The sequence below is a fragment of the Pleurodeles waltl genome, chromosome 11 (genome assembly GCF_031143425.1).
Source record: "Pleurodeles waltl isolate 20211129_DDA chromosome 11, aPleWal1.hap1.20221129, whole genome shotgun sequence".
Classification (NCBI taxonomy): domain Eukaryota; kingdom Metazoa; phylum Chordata; class Amphibia; order Caudata; family Salamandridae; genus Pleurodeles; species Pleurodeles waltl.
This window is the reverse complement of record NC_090450.1, coordinates 924,739,414-924,752,902: the sequence shown is the minus strand read 5'-3', so window position 1 is coordinate 924,752,902 and position 13,489 is coordinate 924,739,414. Positions and strand designations below refer to the sequence as shown.

Genomic DNA, 13,489 nt, shown 5'->3' with positions numbered 1-13,489 from the left:
TGATGTTTGTGCTTGGCATTAGGGGTGTCATGTTTGTGTATGGCACTAGGGGTGCCATGTTTGTGCATGGACTGTGAGTGTAATGTTTGTGTATGGCACTAGAGGTGCCATGTTTGTGCATGGCCCTGGAAGTGTGTTGTTTTTACATGGCACTGGGAGATGATGTTTGTGCGTGGCGTTGGGAGTGTGATGTTTGTTCAGACCACTAGGGGTGTCATGTTTGTGCATGGCACTAGAGGTGCCATGTTTGTGCATGGCCCTGGAAGTGTGTTGTTAGGGTGGAGCCTGCGTTGCATGCGCTCGCGCATGCGTATCGCAGCGAGACTCTTTTGTATTTAGAAAAGGGCTCGGAGCCCTGTCAACTTCACGTCAGTGTTTTTTATTGGTTCGTGGGCTTCCCTAATAAAATCTGCTTGCTTTCATTAGTCGAAGGCACGCATATGTCATGCCTTTTCCGGTGGCTAGCCCTCCTCGAGCGCAGCGACCAAGTACAGAAAACATGCGAGGCTCGCTGTTTTCCATCGGACTCGGGGACTTTTTTTTCTCTAATTTACGAGCGCGATCTCGCTTGGCAGAAGTCGAGCGCTTTACACACTTGATTACACTTTTTCGGGTTATGTACATAAATGCACTTTTGCCCGATAGGTGAAAAGTCGGGTTAGGAGTTTACAACGCGATCAGCTCTAACATGAGCAAACGCGAGACCCGTTGCATTGCAAATGCTTGTTTTTACATGGAACTGGGAGATGATGTTTGTGCGTGGCGTTCGTTGGGAGTATCATGTTTGTTCAGAGCACTAGGGGTGTCATGTTTGTGCATGGACTGTGAGTGTGATGTCTGTTCATAGCACTAGGGGTGCCATGTTTGTGCATGGACTGTGAGTGTGATGTTTGTTCATAGCACTAGGGGTGCCATGTTTGTGCATGGCCCTGGAAGTGTGATGTTTGTACATGGAACTGGGAGAGTGATGTTTGTGCACGGCGTTGGGAGTGTGATGTTTGTGCATGGCACTAGGGGTGTCATGTTTGTGCATGGACTGTGAGTGTGATGTTTGTGTATGGCACTAGGGGTGCCATGTTTGTGCATGGCCCTGGAAGTGTGATGTTTGTACATGGAACTGGGAGAGTGATGTTTGTGCACGGCGTTGGGAGTGTGATGTTTGTGCATGGCACTAGGGGTGTCGTGTTTGTGCATGGACTGTGAGTGTAATGTTTGTGTATGGCACTAGAGGTGCCATGTTTGTGCATGGACTGCGAGTGTGGCGTTTGTGCATAGCACTAGGGGTGTCGTGTTTGTGCATGGACTGCGAGTGTGGCGTTTGTGCATGGCACTAGGGGTGTCGTGTTTGTGCATGGACTGTGAGTGTAATGTTTGTGTATGGCACTAGAGGTGCCATGTTTGTGCATGGCCCTGGAAGTGTGATGTTTTTACATGGAACTGGAAGATGATGTTTGTGCATGGCGTTGGGAGTGTCATGTTTGTTCATGGCACTAGGGGTGTCGTGTTTGTGCATGGACTGCGAGTGTGGCGTTTGTGCATAGCACTAGGGGTGTCGTGTTTGTGCATGGACTGCGAGTGTGGCGTTTGTGCATAGCACTAGGGGTGTCGTGTTTGTGCATGGACTGCGAGTGTGGCGTTTGTGCATGGCACTAGGGGTGTCGTGTTTGTGCATGGACTGTGAGTGTAATGTTTGTGTATGGCACTAGAGGTGCCATGTTTGGGCATGGCACTAGGAGAGTGATGTTTTTACATGAAACTGGGAGATAATGTTTGTGCGTGGCGTTGGGAGTGTCATGTTTGTTCATAGCACTAGGGGTGCCATGTTTGTGCATGGCCCTGGAAGTGTGATGTTTGTACATGGAACTGGGAGAGTGATGTTTGTGCGTGGCGTTGGGAGTGTGGCGTTTGTGCATGGCACTAGGGGTGTCGTGTTTGTGCATGGACTGCGAGTGTGGCGTTTGTGCATAGCACTAGGGGTGTCGTGTTTGTGCATGGACTGCGAGTGTGGCGTTTGTGCATGGCACTAGGGGTGTCGTGTTTGTGCATGGACTGTGAGTGTAATGTTTGTGTATGGCACTAGAGGTGCCATGTTTGGGCATGGCACTAGGAGAGTGATGTTTTTACATGAAACTGGGAGATAATGTTTGTGCGTGGCGTTGGGAGTGTCATGTTTGTTCATAGCACTAGGGGTGCCATGTTTGTGCATGGCCCTGGAAGTGTGATGTTTGTACATGGAACTGGGAGAGTGATGTTTGTGCGTGGCGTTGGGAGTGTGGCGTTTGTGCATGGCACTAGGGGTGTCGTGTTTGTGCATGGACTGTGAGTGAGATGTTTGTGCATGGCACTAGAGGTGCCATGTTTGTGCATGGCACTGGAAGTGTGTTGTTTTTACATGGCACTGGGAGATGATGTTTGTGCGTGGCGTTGGGAGTGTCATGTTTGTTCATTGCACTAGGGGTGTCGTGTTTGTGTATGGACTGTGAGTGTCACCCCCTCCCCCAAAGCCTCACATGGGAATACCATGATTAGTGCAGGTACAGATTAAGGATTTGGCGGGGCCCTGGGACAAACCTATTTTGGGGGCCCCTGTTCAGAACAGGCTTGAATTGAAGGCTTCTGTTTCAGCTCTTCATGCCCTCCTTGCCCAGGTCACTGACAGCGCTCAGGCACAATTGTTCAAATTGTAAATGTTTACATCTAATAATCAGAGATAGTGACGAGTGTTTTCAATATCGTAACCCTTCAGCTGTTTACTAACATTACTGCAAATAATATCTCTGACACTCTCCCAATGTTCATTTGTGAGGTCCTATTGTGATCTAAAAGAAACCTTTTTTATGGATTTTGAATGAAAAATAAACACATTTCTTTGCAAAATGTCTGTAATAGAATCTCGCACATCACCCACATTAAACATAAAGGAAAACGGTATTTAAAACAACCTGTTCAAGAACTATTCAAGGTCATAGGGGAAAGACTCTGTAGAACAGAGCTGGCTCTATGGGGGGGAGGGGCTGAAAAGGCTGGGGCCCTGGGCCAGAGCCAGTGCTTAATTTGTAGATAAAAAGGTGCTGGTGCCCAAAGCCCTGCCCTGAAACACGCAGCTGCTGCAATTAAATGTGTGACCACGGAATACTGAGGCGGCGTAATCCTGAAGCCATCTCGGGCCTCTTCAATCCATATAAAGCCACTCCTTGCCCATTTAGCTCACTCTTGCTGCTTTCTAATTTCTCCCTTTGTGACGCTTTTTCATTTTTTCTTTCCTCCATCCTTCCCATAGTTGTCTTTTGCTCGCACCAAATACTTGAGGCAGAAGAATAAGCCGTGGCCCTCAAAAATAAGAGCCTCCGCACCGGAAACAACAAGCACAAATTAAGCACTTGCCAGAGCCCCCTTTGCCCGTGCCTTAAAAGGTCTCTGGATTCGTGTGCTCCAAGGAGCCGAGACAGCACTTCCTGTGTGTAACACAGGAGCAGATTCTGCCCTGAGCATGGGCAGGCGCCGGTGTAAATGACAGACCAGCAGGTGATTGGTTCTGTGTCTGCGGGGAGTGGCTGTGTGTGCCAGAGCAGTGAGCGCCGCAGAAGGAGCTGGGGTCATTTGTTTTGTAAGGAGCTGCATGTAGGGCAGACCTGGGCTGATGGGTCTAGGCCCTGCATCCCCAGGAAGGGACAGGGATGCATTGGTTCTAGAGGAGCCCTGTCCTAGCAGAGATGCAAACACTGGCCAGGATGGGACCCTTGGGGACCCAAAGCCTGGCGTGCCAGCACTACACTGCTTCTAGCCAGCTCCAGCTGGTTTATTGGTTCTGTTCCAACCCTGACGGTATGGATTCCGATGGAGAGAAACCTTCTAGATCAGTGGTTCCCAACCTGTGGTCCGGGGACCCCTGGGGGTCCGTGAAGCCTACTCAGGGGGTCCGCAACTGCTCTGAAAATTAAATAATATTAACAGTTTAGGTCCCCAATGACTCACTGGGGGGTCCCCGGATTCCAATAATGTTTCAGTGGGGGTCCCCAGGTTCTAGTAGTGATAAAATGGGGGTCCATAAAAGTCAAAAGGTTGGGAACCGCTGTTCTAGATCTACAGAACTCCCCTGAGGTAGTGAGTGGGTGAGACTTGCTGGGTCACTTGTACAGCACTTCCAAACCCTGTGGGTGAGCTGGGGCCCAGGTGAGACCCTGCTTCCACGTTAAGGGGTTGATTTGCCTCCGGCACAATATAGATCAAGCCATAGAAAGGAGGGTCTTTTATCCTTTTTTGTGCATTGATGAAGAGTATATTTGATGTTGAAACAAAAATCAACATGGATAGAATAACTAAAGTCAGAAGGTGTGACAGGAGCGGTGAAATGCATGCAAGCAAAACCTCTTTGTCACAAACCTTGATGTTAAGGATGGACACAGGTGAGCGACGTCTCTCAAACTAGAGGCACTTCAGGTCTTTTTCAATCAATGCATGTGTAGCAGCTATCCACAGCACCTTTAGGAGGGAGCTCCAAGTTTGCAGGTGCAGCCTGATATTGATTCTGCCAGACTGTATTCCTTCCAGAAGCCCAGTGTCTCCAGAAGAAGAGTCTCAGAGTTCCCCACTAGACTATGGAAATAATTGTCAATTACACACAGTCACCAATAACCATAATACATCATTTCACACCAGGCCCCTTGGCTCTGATAATTTAAAACGAGTCACTGACCAGATGAGTATATGAGCTCTTTCAGGAGTTCAACGGGGAGGAACAAGACACAAAGTATCAATTCCAGAGCTAGACGTCTCGGTGAGGAAACCTGTCCCCCTGCTTAATGTTTTCTTAGATCACTTTGCCAGCATCATTGGTGCAACTGTTGGTCACTTTCAGGCACATGACCAAGATAATGTCATGCCCAGAGGTTTTAAACAAGCCAAACATAATCAGTGTGGTACCAAAGATAGACTGGCTATGCATAGGCCCATGGAGCACTCAAGGCGATCACCTCTATGACCGGTCAATTCATGCGAGGAGTGTTTTGCTGAAGGTTCCTGAGTGACATCATAGACAACAGGAACTTCGTTGTCGCGGTCTATGATGTCACAAGGATCTCCTCAGTAAACAACCTCACTGTCACAGATGCATATCTACCGCTTTTTGCTGTATATAAGTCTGTTACATAGTTATTATCAACAACTAATTTTTTCTTTTTGTTGAGGGTAATAATAGCCATAAAGTCAGATGTTTAGTGAAAGTGTTTTGAATTGCACACTTCTGGTTGTTAATTGTGCAATAATCTGTGAAGACATTTCATATTTTTAGTTTGCTGGTTTGCACTTTGGCCATTTGAAATGCATTGGTACTCTTGGTTTATCATAGCAGGAAATAGAACTGCTCCTTAATTCAGGGCTCATGCAGATGTAGGCACTTTGTCCAGCTGTGTTGAAGCATCCGAAGCTTTTAAGAAGTAGAGCCTGGTTAGTGGGGTTTTCTTTGAGATTATTGGGGTGTCACACAAGTGGGAACTCCATATTTAAGTTTCACAAGTAATGGTGCTTGTGCCATTCCATGCAAACATATTGAATTCTGTACGTAATCTAATGGGCCTTGGTTTAGCTGTCATCAGCCACCGGGTTCTTTGTCTCAGGATCCATCAGCTTTTGGCTTGAGATATTATCAGTCATATCTTTAGTCTTGTTTCTATTGACTGTATCCTTCCACTTCCATTGGAATCCGCGAAGGACTATTTTATTTTTGAAATATACACTGTATCTTTGCAGATTTCATTATTTAGCTCATCAGCGCGTTGTGTACACGATGTAGTGCTTTTTAGGAGTCGCTTGACAGTGCAGCTGTCTGCCAGACCTATAGCTAGACTCAACAAGCCAGGTGGGTTGTACATTGGAACAACACATGCCTTTAGCATGCATGCCATTACGCCACAGTCTTTGCAACAAATGCTCCTTTACCATGCATTCCTTTACCTCGCATATCGTTACAACGGCATGCCTTAGGGGAAAGCACCGGACTTTAGAGTGATATAATTTACTATTCCAACTCCAGTGTGCGCAGCTGTAAGGAAAGCGTTGACTTTAAAGTCCAGCGCCGCATTCCCTAACGCATACCATTGTAACAACATGCGTGGTAAGGGAGTGCGTGGTAAAGATGCATTCGCTGTAATGGCCGCGTTGTGACTGCGGTGCGTGGTTCGGCCGCCGTGGTAAAGGCTGCTTTCCAGCAGGGTGAGACTGCAGCTCTGCCTCTGCATTCAGTTTGATAATATTGGGGTACAAGTTGCTCAGTATGTGGCTACGATTACAGCAATATCCCTGCTTGTTTCTTCATTCACTGCTCTTTTACACATGCACTGGCCAAAGATGTGGCAATAACCATTTTGGTTTAAGGCAAAATTACACCTAGTGAGAGAGATATCTGTATGCTGCCACAAACTGTAGCCTTGTAAACTTTATTGGCCAAGAAAGAAGAGAAGTGGAAGAGCTGGGGGATGTATAGAGGAACTATTGAAGGAATGACTCAGAATAAGGCCAAACTTGAGTGGTGTTGTAATGCTAGATTCTTACCTTCTGAGAAGAGAACAATACGGAATTCCTAGATGTTGTTTGTGCAATTAATTCTTAAATCTGATATTAGTTTTAGCATCTCTCTTGTATTTATTATCTTTGCAAACAATATTGAATCACGATGAGAGAACCCTTGAAAAGGCAACGAATAGGATAGATTTGAAGTTGCTCTAGCTTGATGGATTGCAATGATATTTCCCATCCCCAGACCAAGTGTTGGTGAGTCCTCTGACTTTAAACCTTGTTTCCTGACTGCTTCTTGCTTTCCTGTGCAGTTGCACACTGCTGTGATGCACACCCAAGAGGCTTCCAGTGTTCATGTGGTCACCACTGAAGAAATAGCTGCCACAGCCAGTGTACCACCAGTAAGTAGCTAGCTGTAGTGTGACTAGATTAGTTCGCTTGACCTGTTCTTAATGATTTCCACAGATACTAACCAAATATTAGAGTGTCTGCCTGCTGCACACTTAGGTACCAGGATTCAGGAAGTGTTGTCCTTGCATGGCTGTAATGGCTCCGTCCATGCTAGTAAAACCTCCTACCTCTCATTCTAAGCGAGTTCAATTTTGCATGGTGCGTGAAAACTAATTTGCAGACACTGTGACTAACACGATTGTGGTTTTGCTGCTGCCCTACTCACCAAAGCTTGTGTTTCATCTATCTTGTTCCATCCGTTGTTCAAGCGGTGCCTGTTCCCATCGATCTGCAATGTGGACTGAAGACACTGAAATTATGGGATGCTGCAACTTCTCTGGCTTGAGTATGAACTGTACTCACCGTTGCCACTTAAAGTGGTCTTCCACTGAGGCTTAATTCCAGTGGCTCTGTATACACTGATGGCCCTTCAATTTCACTTTAGTTACGAGCTGCTCAGTTCTTAGAGCTTTGCCCATTCATCAGATAGCGGCCAAAATAAAGCCGATACAAGAGAATGCAATATGGGCTGGGTTTCAGAAATCACAGCTGACGGGAGGTGGGGGCATTTGTGACTCTTGGGTTGAATGAATCATGGTTTCAAAACATAGGAGTAAAACATCTCTGAAATGTATACAGGCACGCATTAGTGGTACGGTTAGTGTTACTGCTAGGCTATGGGTAGAGTGTTGGTGGTATTTCTAAGATTAAGCTTAGCGTACATCTAAGGGAGAGAGTTAAGAGCAGCATGAGAATAAAAGGTAAGGTAGGAGGTTAAGAACTACAGAAATGTAAAGAGGATTGGTTGAGTGTGTTCCACCTTTTTAAAACAAGCACTGGCAAAGCCAACAGGTTTCGCCTTTGAGACCTTTTGGCTTTGCAAATGGTTTTTAGTCGAGCTGCAATGCATCATCAAGCTGCATAGCATCCTAAATGCTGTGCAGCATGGCTAAGGAATCACACTGGCGAGGAAGCAGCGGGGTTGGGGCGGGGGAGAGGTACAAGGATAAGCACAAAATGGAGGGCGCTGTGGAGAACCACACTGGTGACAGAGAGCAAAACAGAGTGGACAATGAGAGAAGTACACGGGGAGACAATTGGAAAACACATGAACTTCGATTGAGTGCTTAACCAAAAACAAAAAAATAGTGCTTTAAAAGTAAGCAGTGGAATCACAGAAAGCTGCCTATCAAAAGAGGTGGTAAAGAGGCAATGTTCCACGATAGGGACAAACACAAGATTGAAAAGCTGGGACATGAAAAAAAAAGCAGGGAGATGAGCGTGACAAGAAAGCCAAACAATGGTACACAATAGGCGGGTTCCAAGCCCCTGTATGTTCTTGGTAAACGCACAGCATGTCTCACAACATCACTGTCTCGTAGGCTTGATTTAAAAGAGAAAAGCCAAGAAGTTACTCAAAATTCCCAATAAAAATGGGTTCATGTCTGATATACTATGTAACTGTTTTAAAAAAAGAAAAATATACTTTTCCTCCGACCTACAGAAAGTCAGGTATTTTTATAAAAACAAGAACAAAAGAGCACTGAGATTTTTTTTATCGGGCAGGTAATCAACCATGAATAATCTAAAAGTGATTATTTAGAGCCAGAGAATCAGCTGCAAGAGATATGTTGCATCTACGTTACCGTCGATAACATTGTCAGGACTGTACCTGTGCGGATACTACTGCTGCTCGTGAGTACCCCACCACATTCCTTCAGCGGCGGTATACATGGACCGTAACAAAGCATCACAGATTCGCTTGCCATTCCAAAGCAATGGATTTGTTTAACGTTTGATGGATTTGTGATTGGAAGTCAAACAACCTTGACCACTAGAAATAGGGTGTTACCAATAAAGTTGAGTAGATAAATCAAAACTGTATTACCAAGAAAAAGAGATCTGGCGGGCAATGGGTGGAGCAAGGGCAGTGTGGTGGGATCCACCTGGGGGAGAAGGATTGAATTGGCTGTTAATGAAGGCATTGACGGAGGGTCAGAGTATCAGGGGCTTGGAGTGGAGTATATGGGGTGGGCAAAGGGCAGAGTGCTGTGAGTGGGAGTTTTGAAGGGCATTGCAAGTGAAGGAGTGCCGGAGTGCCGGAGTGCAGGATCGCTTCAACCAGGAGACAAGGAGGTGTGGGGTAGGGGTTCTCAAGCAGCATAATTCATCATTTTTGGCTTACTGTTCAAGTTACTTCAGTATAAATCTTTAAACTTGATATTACAGAGTATAAAATCTTTCACTCAAGATTAGTTTTGCTCTCTGTGAACATAGGTTTACACTTAGGACATTTTGGTGAGATCAGACCAATAGAGATAAGAAACGTTTCTTTTCAGAAGAACAGAGATAAACGAAACATCAAGGATCACTTAAATCCATGGCATGGCCCATGGATTGTCCTTCTCTTTACAGCTGTTCTCTTGAGCTTTCAGGTCTTTTGTGAGGAAAAGCCCACGTAATCCTTTGGCATAGTTCCAACTTTGCAGCAATCGCATATTCTACTTCAAATCTTTATTGATAAAGCAATGAGGATTTTGCAGTGGACTCTCATTGTGACCATAGCGTGAGCCACCCTCACTGTCGCTGTGGGTCAGCCCATAAAAAAACACTGCTGTTTTTTGGAGGTAGTCGAAGGGGGGAGGGTTGTCATTCATAAAATGCTCCCCCACCAGAAATACCTATGTCTTTTTCCCACCAATACAGCCCCCTGTTTCCAATCACTCCAGGCGGTAGGGCACCTGAGCCATGTGATGGGGTGCTTTGGGGTTAGAAGCAGGATATATCTTATAAGCCACAGCAGGCCCTGCCTTTCTTGCGCACCACCAGGATTCTGTGAAAAGCAACGATTCTCGTCCCCACCCAGTCTCCATTTTTTATGTAGGGTGCACGGGAAGGGTGGACTCTGTGTGTGGAAAGTATGACAAGGAGCCGTGAAGGGCAGGTAGGTAGCTCCGCAGCTGGATATAAAGCCAGTGGTTTCAAGACGCATTTGAGGGGGACTGACAGGAAGCAATAGCTGGCTCCAGGAGGCCTTTTGGCCTGATTTAGAGTTTGTCGGATGGGTGAATCCGTCTCAAGCGCGACGGATATCCTATCTGACGCATTACGATTCCCATAGTATAAAATGGGATCGTAATACGGCACACGGGATATCCGTCATGTTTGTGACGGAGAAACCCCCTCCACTAAACTCTAAATCAGACCCTTTGCCTGTGACCTTTACCCCGGTAGTGCACACATGGAGATGTCTCCTTTCCCTGAGGGACGTGGTTCGCCTCGATCAAGGGATCCCCACCTTAGTTTATGGCATATGAGTCGAAGAAAGCTTTCAACAAGCATTCAGTATACCACAAACACTACTTTAATGCTGTATATATGTATAGAATACTTATGACGATGTGCTTTGACTATGCATAAAAATGTGCACGTAATGCTCAAATATGTTAGTGAAATATCTTGAAATAGAACAATACAGTTTGCAATATTGTTTATTAAATAAACTACAGCAATAAAAGTTCGAAATAGGGTCTTGGTAGGTTGTTTCCTGTTTCTCTGTTTGATGCAAAGCACTTGAGTGCACATATTATTATGGTTGGTCTGTGCATGGGAATGTTTTGCCCAAGCATGTGTGTGTTACTATTTTTTTGATTGTTTTAGTGCAGTCAGCAGAGTCAAAACTCATGGGTTGAATCCCTTCTACTGGCTTCCTTTGTGTTTTATGTGTGTGGCACTCGCATACAATCCTTGTGTCTGGTTATGGGTATTTTAATAGGTGAAGTACCCCATTCAAGGAGAACTTGTAGTCGTTTGGTCAGGTTTTGCTGTAGCTTTTTGAACCCACTTATGCCCTCATTTAGAATCCCTTGACTGCAAATACTTATGATTTAAGGGTGTACAGCTATGCTTATGAATTTAGAGTCTAGGCATTAAGGGGACTGATTTATATCTCAGCAGTATGTATAGTCTGTCAGTGACAAGGTATACCTACCGACAAGATAAAGGTCTGCCCACTCGATTTTTATGCAGGCGCATCCTAAGTTTGTCTACGGCCATAACTATTCCATCACCACCATTGCCGAGCTTCTCAGACGGCCTGACAGAGTAAAGGGGGGTCAGAGAAATGGCTACATGTCCGCCCACCCACTAGGATGGGTAGAAATATAGTTATTTTTCTACTGTTCGTCACCACCAGGTAAACCCTGGTGGTAAGGAACAAGAAAAAGGAGCCATTCCACCCTCTCTATGGGAGATGGCTCCAATGGCAAGGGGGGACATTTTCAAAATCAGACAGGCAGGCCTTTATCTTGGTGGTAAGTTTACTGTGTTGGTGTTCAAAGGAGCATACATACCACCACAATACAAATCAACCACTTACTCAGCCCCTCCGTTTCTTGTATCAAAGTCATGTCAAGGAAACCAAAAATTACACTGCACCTTAACTAACATCAGGCAGTTAAATATAAGCACAGAGAAGAATACAAAAAACATTTGGTGCACAAGGATTGCAACTAATTGATGTTCGATAAATCAAGCAACTATAACAAACTATAGTCTAGCAAACAGAGAATACATCACACTATAGCTGCCATGAGTGGAGAGTAAACTAAACTATGATAAATGGAATACACAACTAATAGTTTGGTAAACGGAGATGTCGCCAAATGTTAATTTTGAAAACGATAAGTATAACTTACTATAGTTTACATTATGGAGAATTAATTTGTGTTTGGTAGGTAAGGAGTACAACAAACTGTCTTTTAGTATATGGAGAATACAAGAGGCTATTATTTGGTACATGGAGACCAAGGGCCGCATTTATATGTTGACAGTGATCATGCTCTGTAGCAGTGGCAATGAAGTATGCTTACTGTCAAAAGAATGGTCCGCCTGCCGCATTTAGAAGTGGGCAGACTATAGTTTGGCCATAGCGGAAACTACTCTGTTTCCTCTGTGGCCAAACTTCTCTGACGGCCTAACGGAGTAAGGGCATGTCTAATTTGGATGGGCGGGCATATGCATATTTTCTGCTTCCTGTCACCACCAGGAAAACCCTGGTGGTAAGGGGCAGTAAAAAAGCAGAACATGCCCCCCCCCCTGGGGAATGACTCCAAATGGCGAGGGGGACATTGTTTTTTTTTTTTTTGTAAAAAAAAAACCACATTGGGGGATTTGTTTGTGAAAATAAAATAAAAAACGTAGGAAACTTTGAAGTACGTCTCAATCATGTTTGATAGAGCTATATGGAAAAGTTCAAACGCATTCACAGGAACCGCCTTGACGGCATTGCATAATTTGGCAGGGTGAACTTCCGCCAGAGCTTTCCATGTTATGAGTTGTACTGGAGAATCTTATTAAGAGTTCATCATTCAGTTATTGCATATCTGGGGCTTCCTGAATAATTTATACAAGTTTCAGAATTTCTATCACTTCTTAGCTCGTAAATTACATTGAATTCTTTACTTTCTCTTTTATTAAGAATGTTAATCCAATTCAAAGGCATTATATTGATATATATATATATATATATATATATATATATATATATATATATATATATATATATATATATATATATATATGTTTACACTGGCGTCCCTTGCACCACTGTAGTTATAGCTAGGTCTTACTTTCCATAGAAAAGGCATTTTTGTTTCTTTAATAACCTTAGCACCATTTAAGGAATCTGCACAAATCTTTTCCCAAAAACATTTTTACTCACTTCGGCTCCTTCCTTTACTCCCAGCGGGCTCCACAATAGCCGGGATGGCACCAAAGTACCTCACAATCTGATTGACCAGCTGCAACAGTTCAATAAAAAGTTGTGGCTACCATTACAACAGGCTTGGACCCGCACCCTGTGCTCTGAAAACTTTATAAAAAGGCATAAGGAGGTAGGGTAGGGACTCCCTGACCCTTAGCCACTTATGGTGGGGAACACAGAGGGACTGCCCTCCCACCCCTACTTATTAAAATGTTTTGAAAAATTCAACCCATGGATACTGCAGTGCTCTCGCTGGACCCAGTTCGTGTCTACCATGAGGTACTACAATACTATTTTACACACACACCACACAAGCTTCGCACCCGATGGCACTGCAGGACCATGCATACTCCATTGCGGAAGCTTACACTGAGGTACCATGGGGTGGAGGTTTATGTGTCTAGTGTTACAGTAGTATCGCAGGAACCCAAACATTTATTTTTTTTAAAGAAAAGAGAATGTGAGTTGGGCGTGATGTGAGGTGGCTGCCAGCCAGAGATGGGTACAGGTGCTAGCTGAAGGCCGCGCCATGCGGCAAGCGCCCTGCTTTGCACGGTCATAGGCTGTGCACAGGAGGGGGTTGGCCCCCAGCAGTGGAGTTGGCCTTGCGGCCAATCCCTATTGAACACAGCCAAAGGCCGTGATTAGTTGGAGTTGGCTGCATGCAGAGGGTTGGCTGTTGGCCCAATATAGAATATGATTAAAAAAAACTAATTCACTAAGAAAACCAAAGACTGATGTGACATTATAGTGAGGTTAAGT

At 44.9% G+C, this 13,489-nt stretch overlaps 1 protein-coding gene across 8 annotated transcripts in view; it reads left to right on the top strand.

The window, feature by feature from the left end:
• PITPNM2 (phosphatidylinositol transfer protein membrane associated 2) overlaps nt 1-13,489 on the top strand; it is an 832,934-nt gene that overhangs the window by 582,297 nt on the left and 237,148 nt on the right. For 4 of the 8 annotated variants that reach the window (XM_069214976.1, XM_069214972.1, XM_069214973.1 and 1 more), the window contains exon 11: nt 6,825-6,914. The exons of the other annotated variants lie outside the window; for them this stretch is intronic. In XM_069214976.1, the coding sequence (XP_069071077.1) occupies nt 6,825-6,914 (90 nt within the window). The remainder of the gene's footprint in view (nt 1-6,824; nt 6,915-13,489) is intronic. 8 annotated transcript variants of the gene reach the window in all.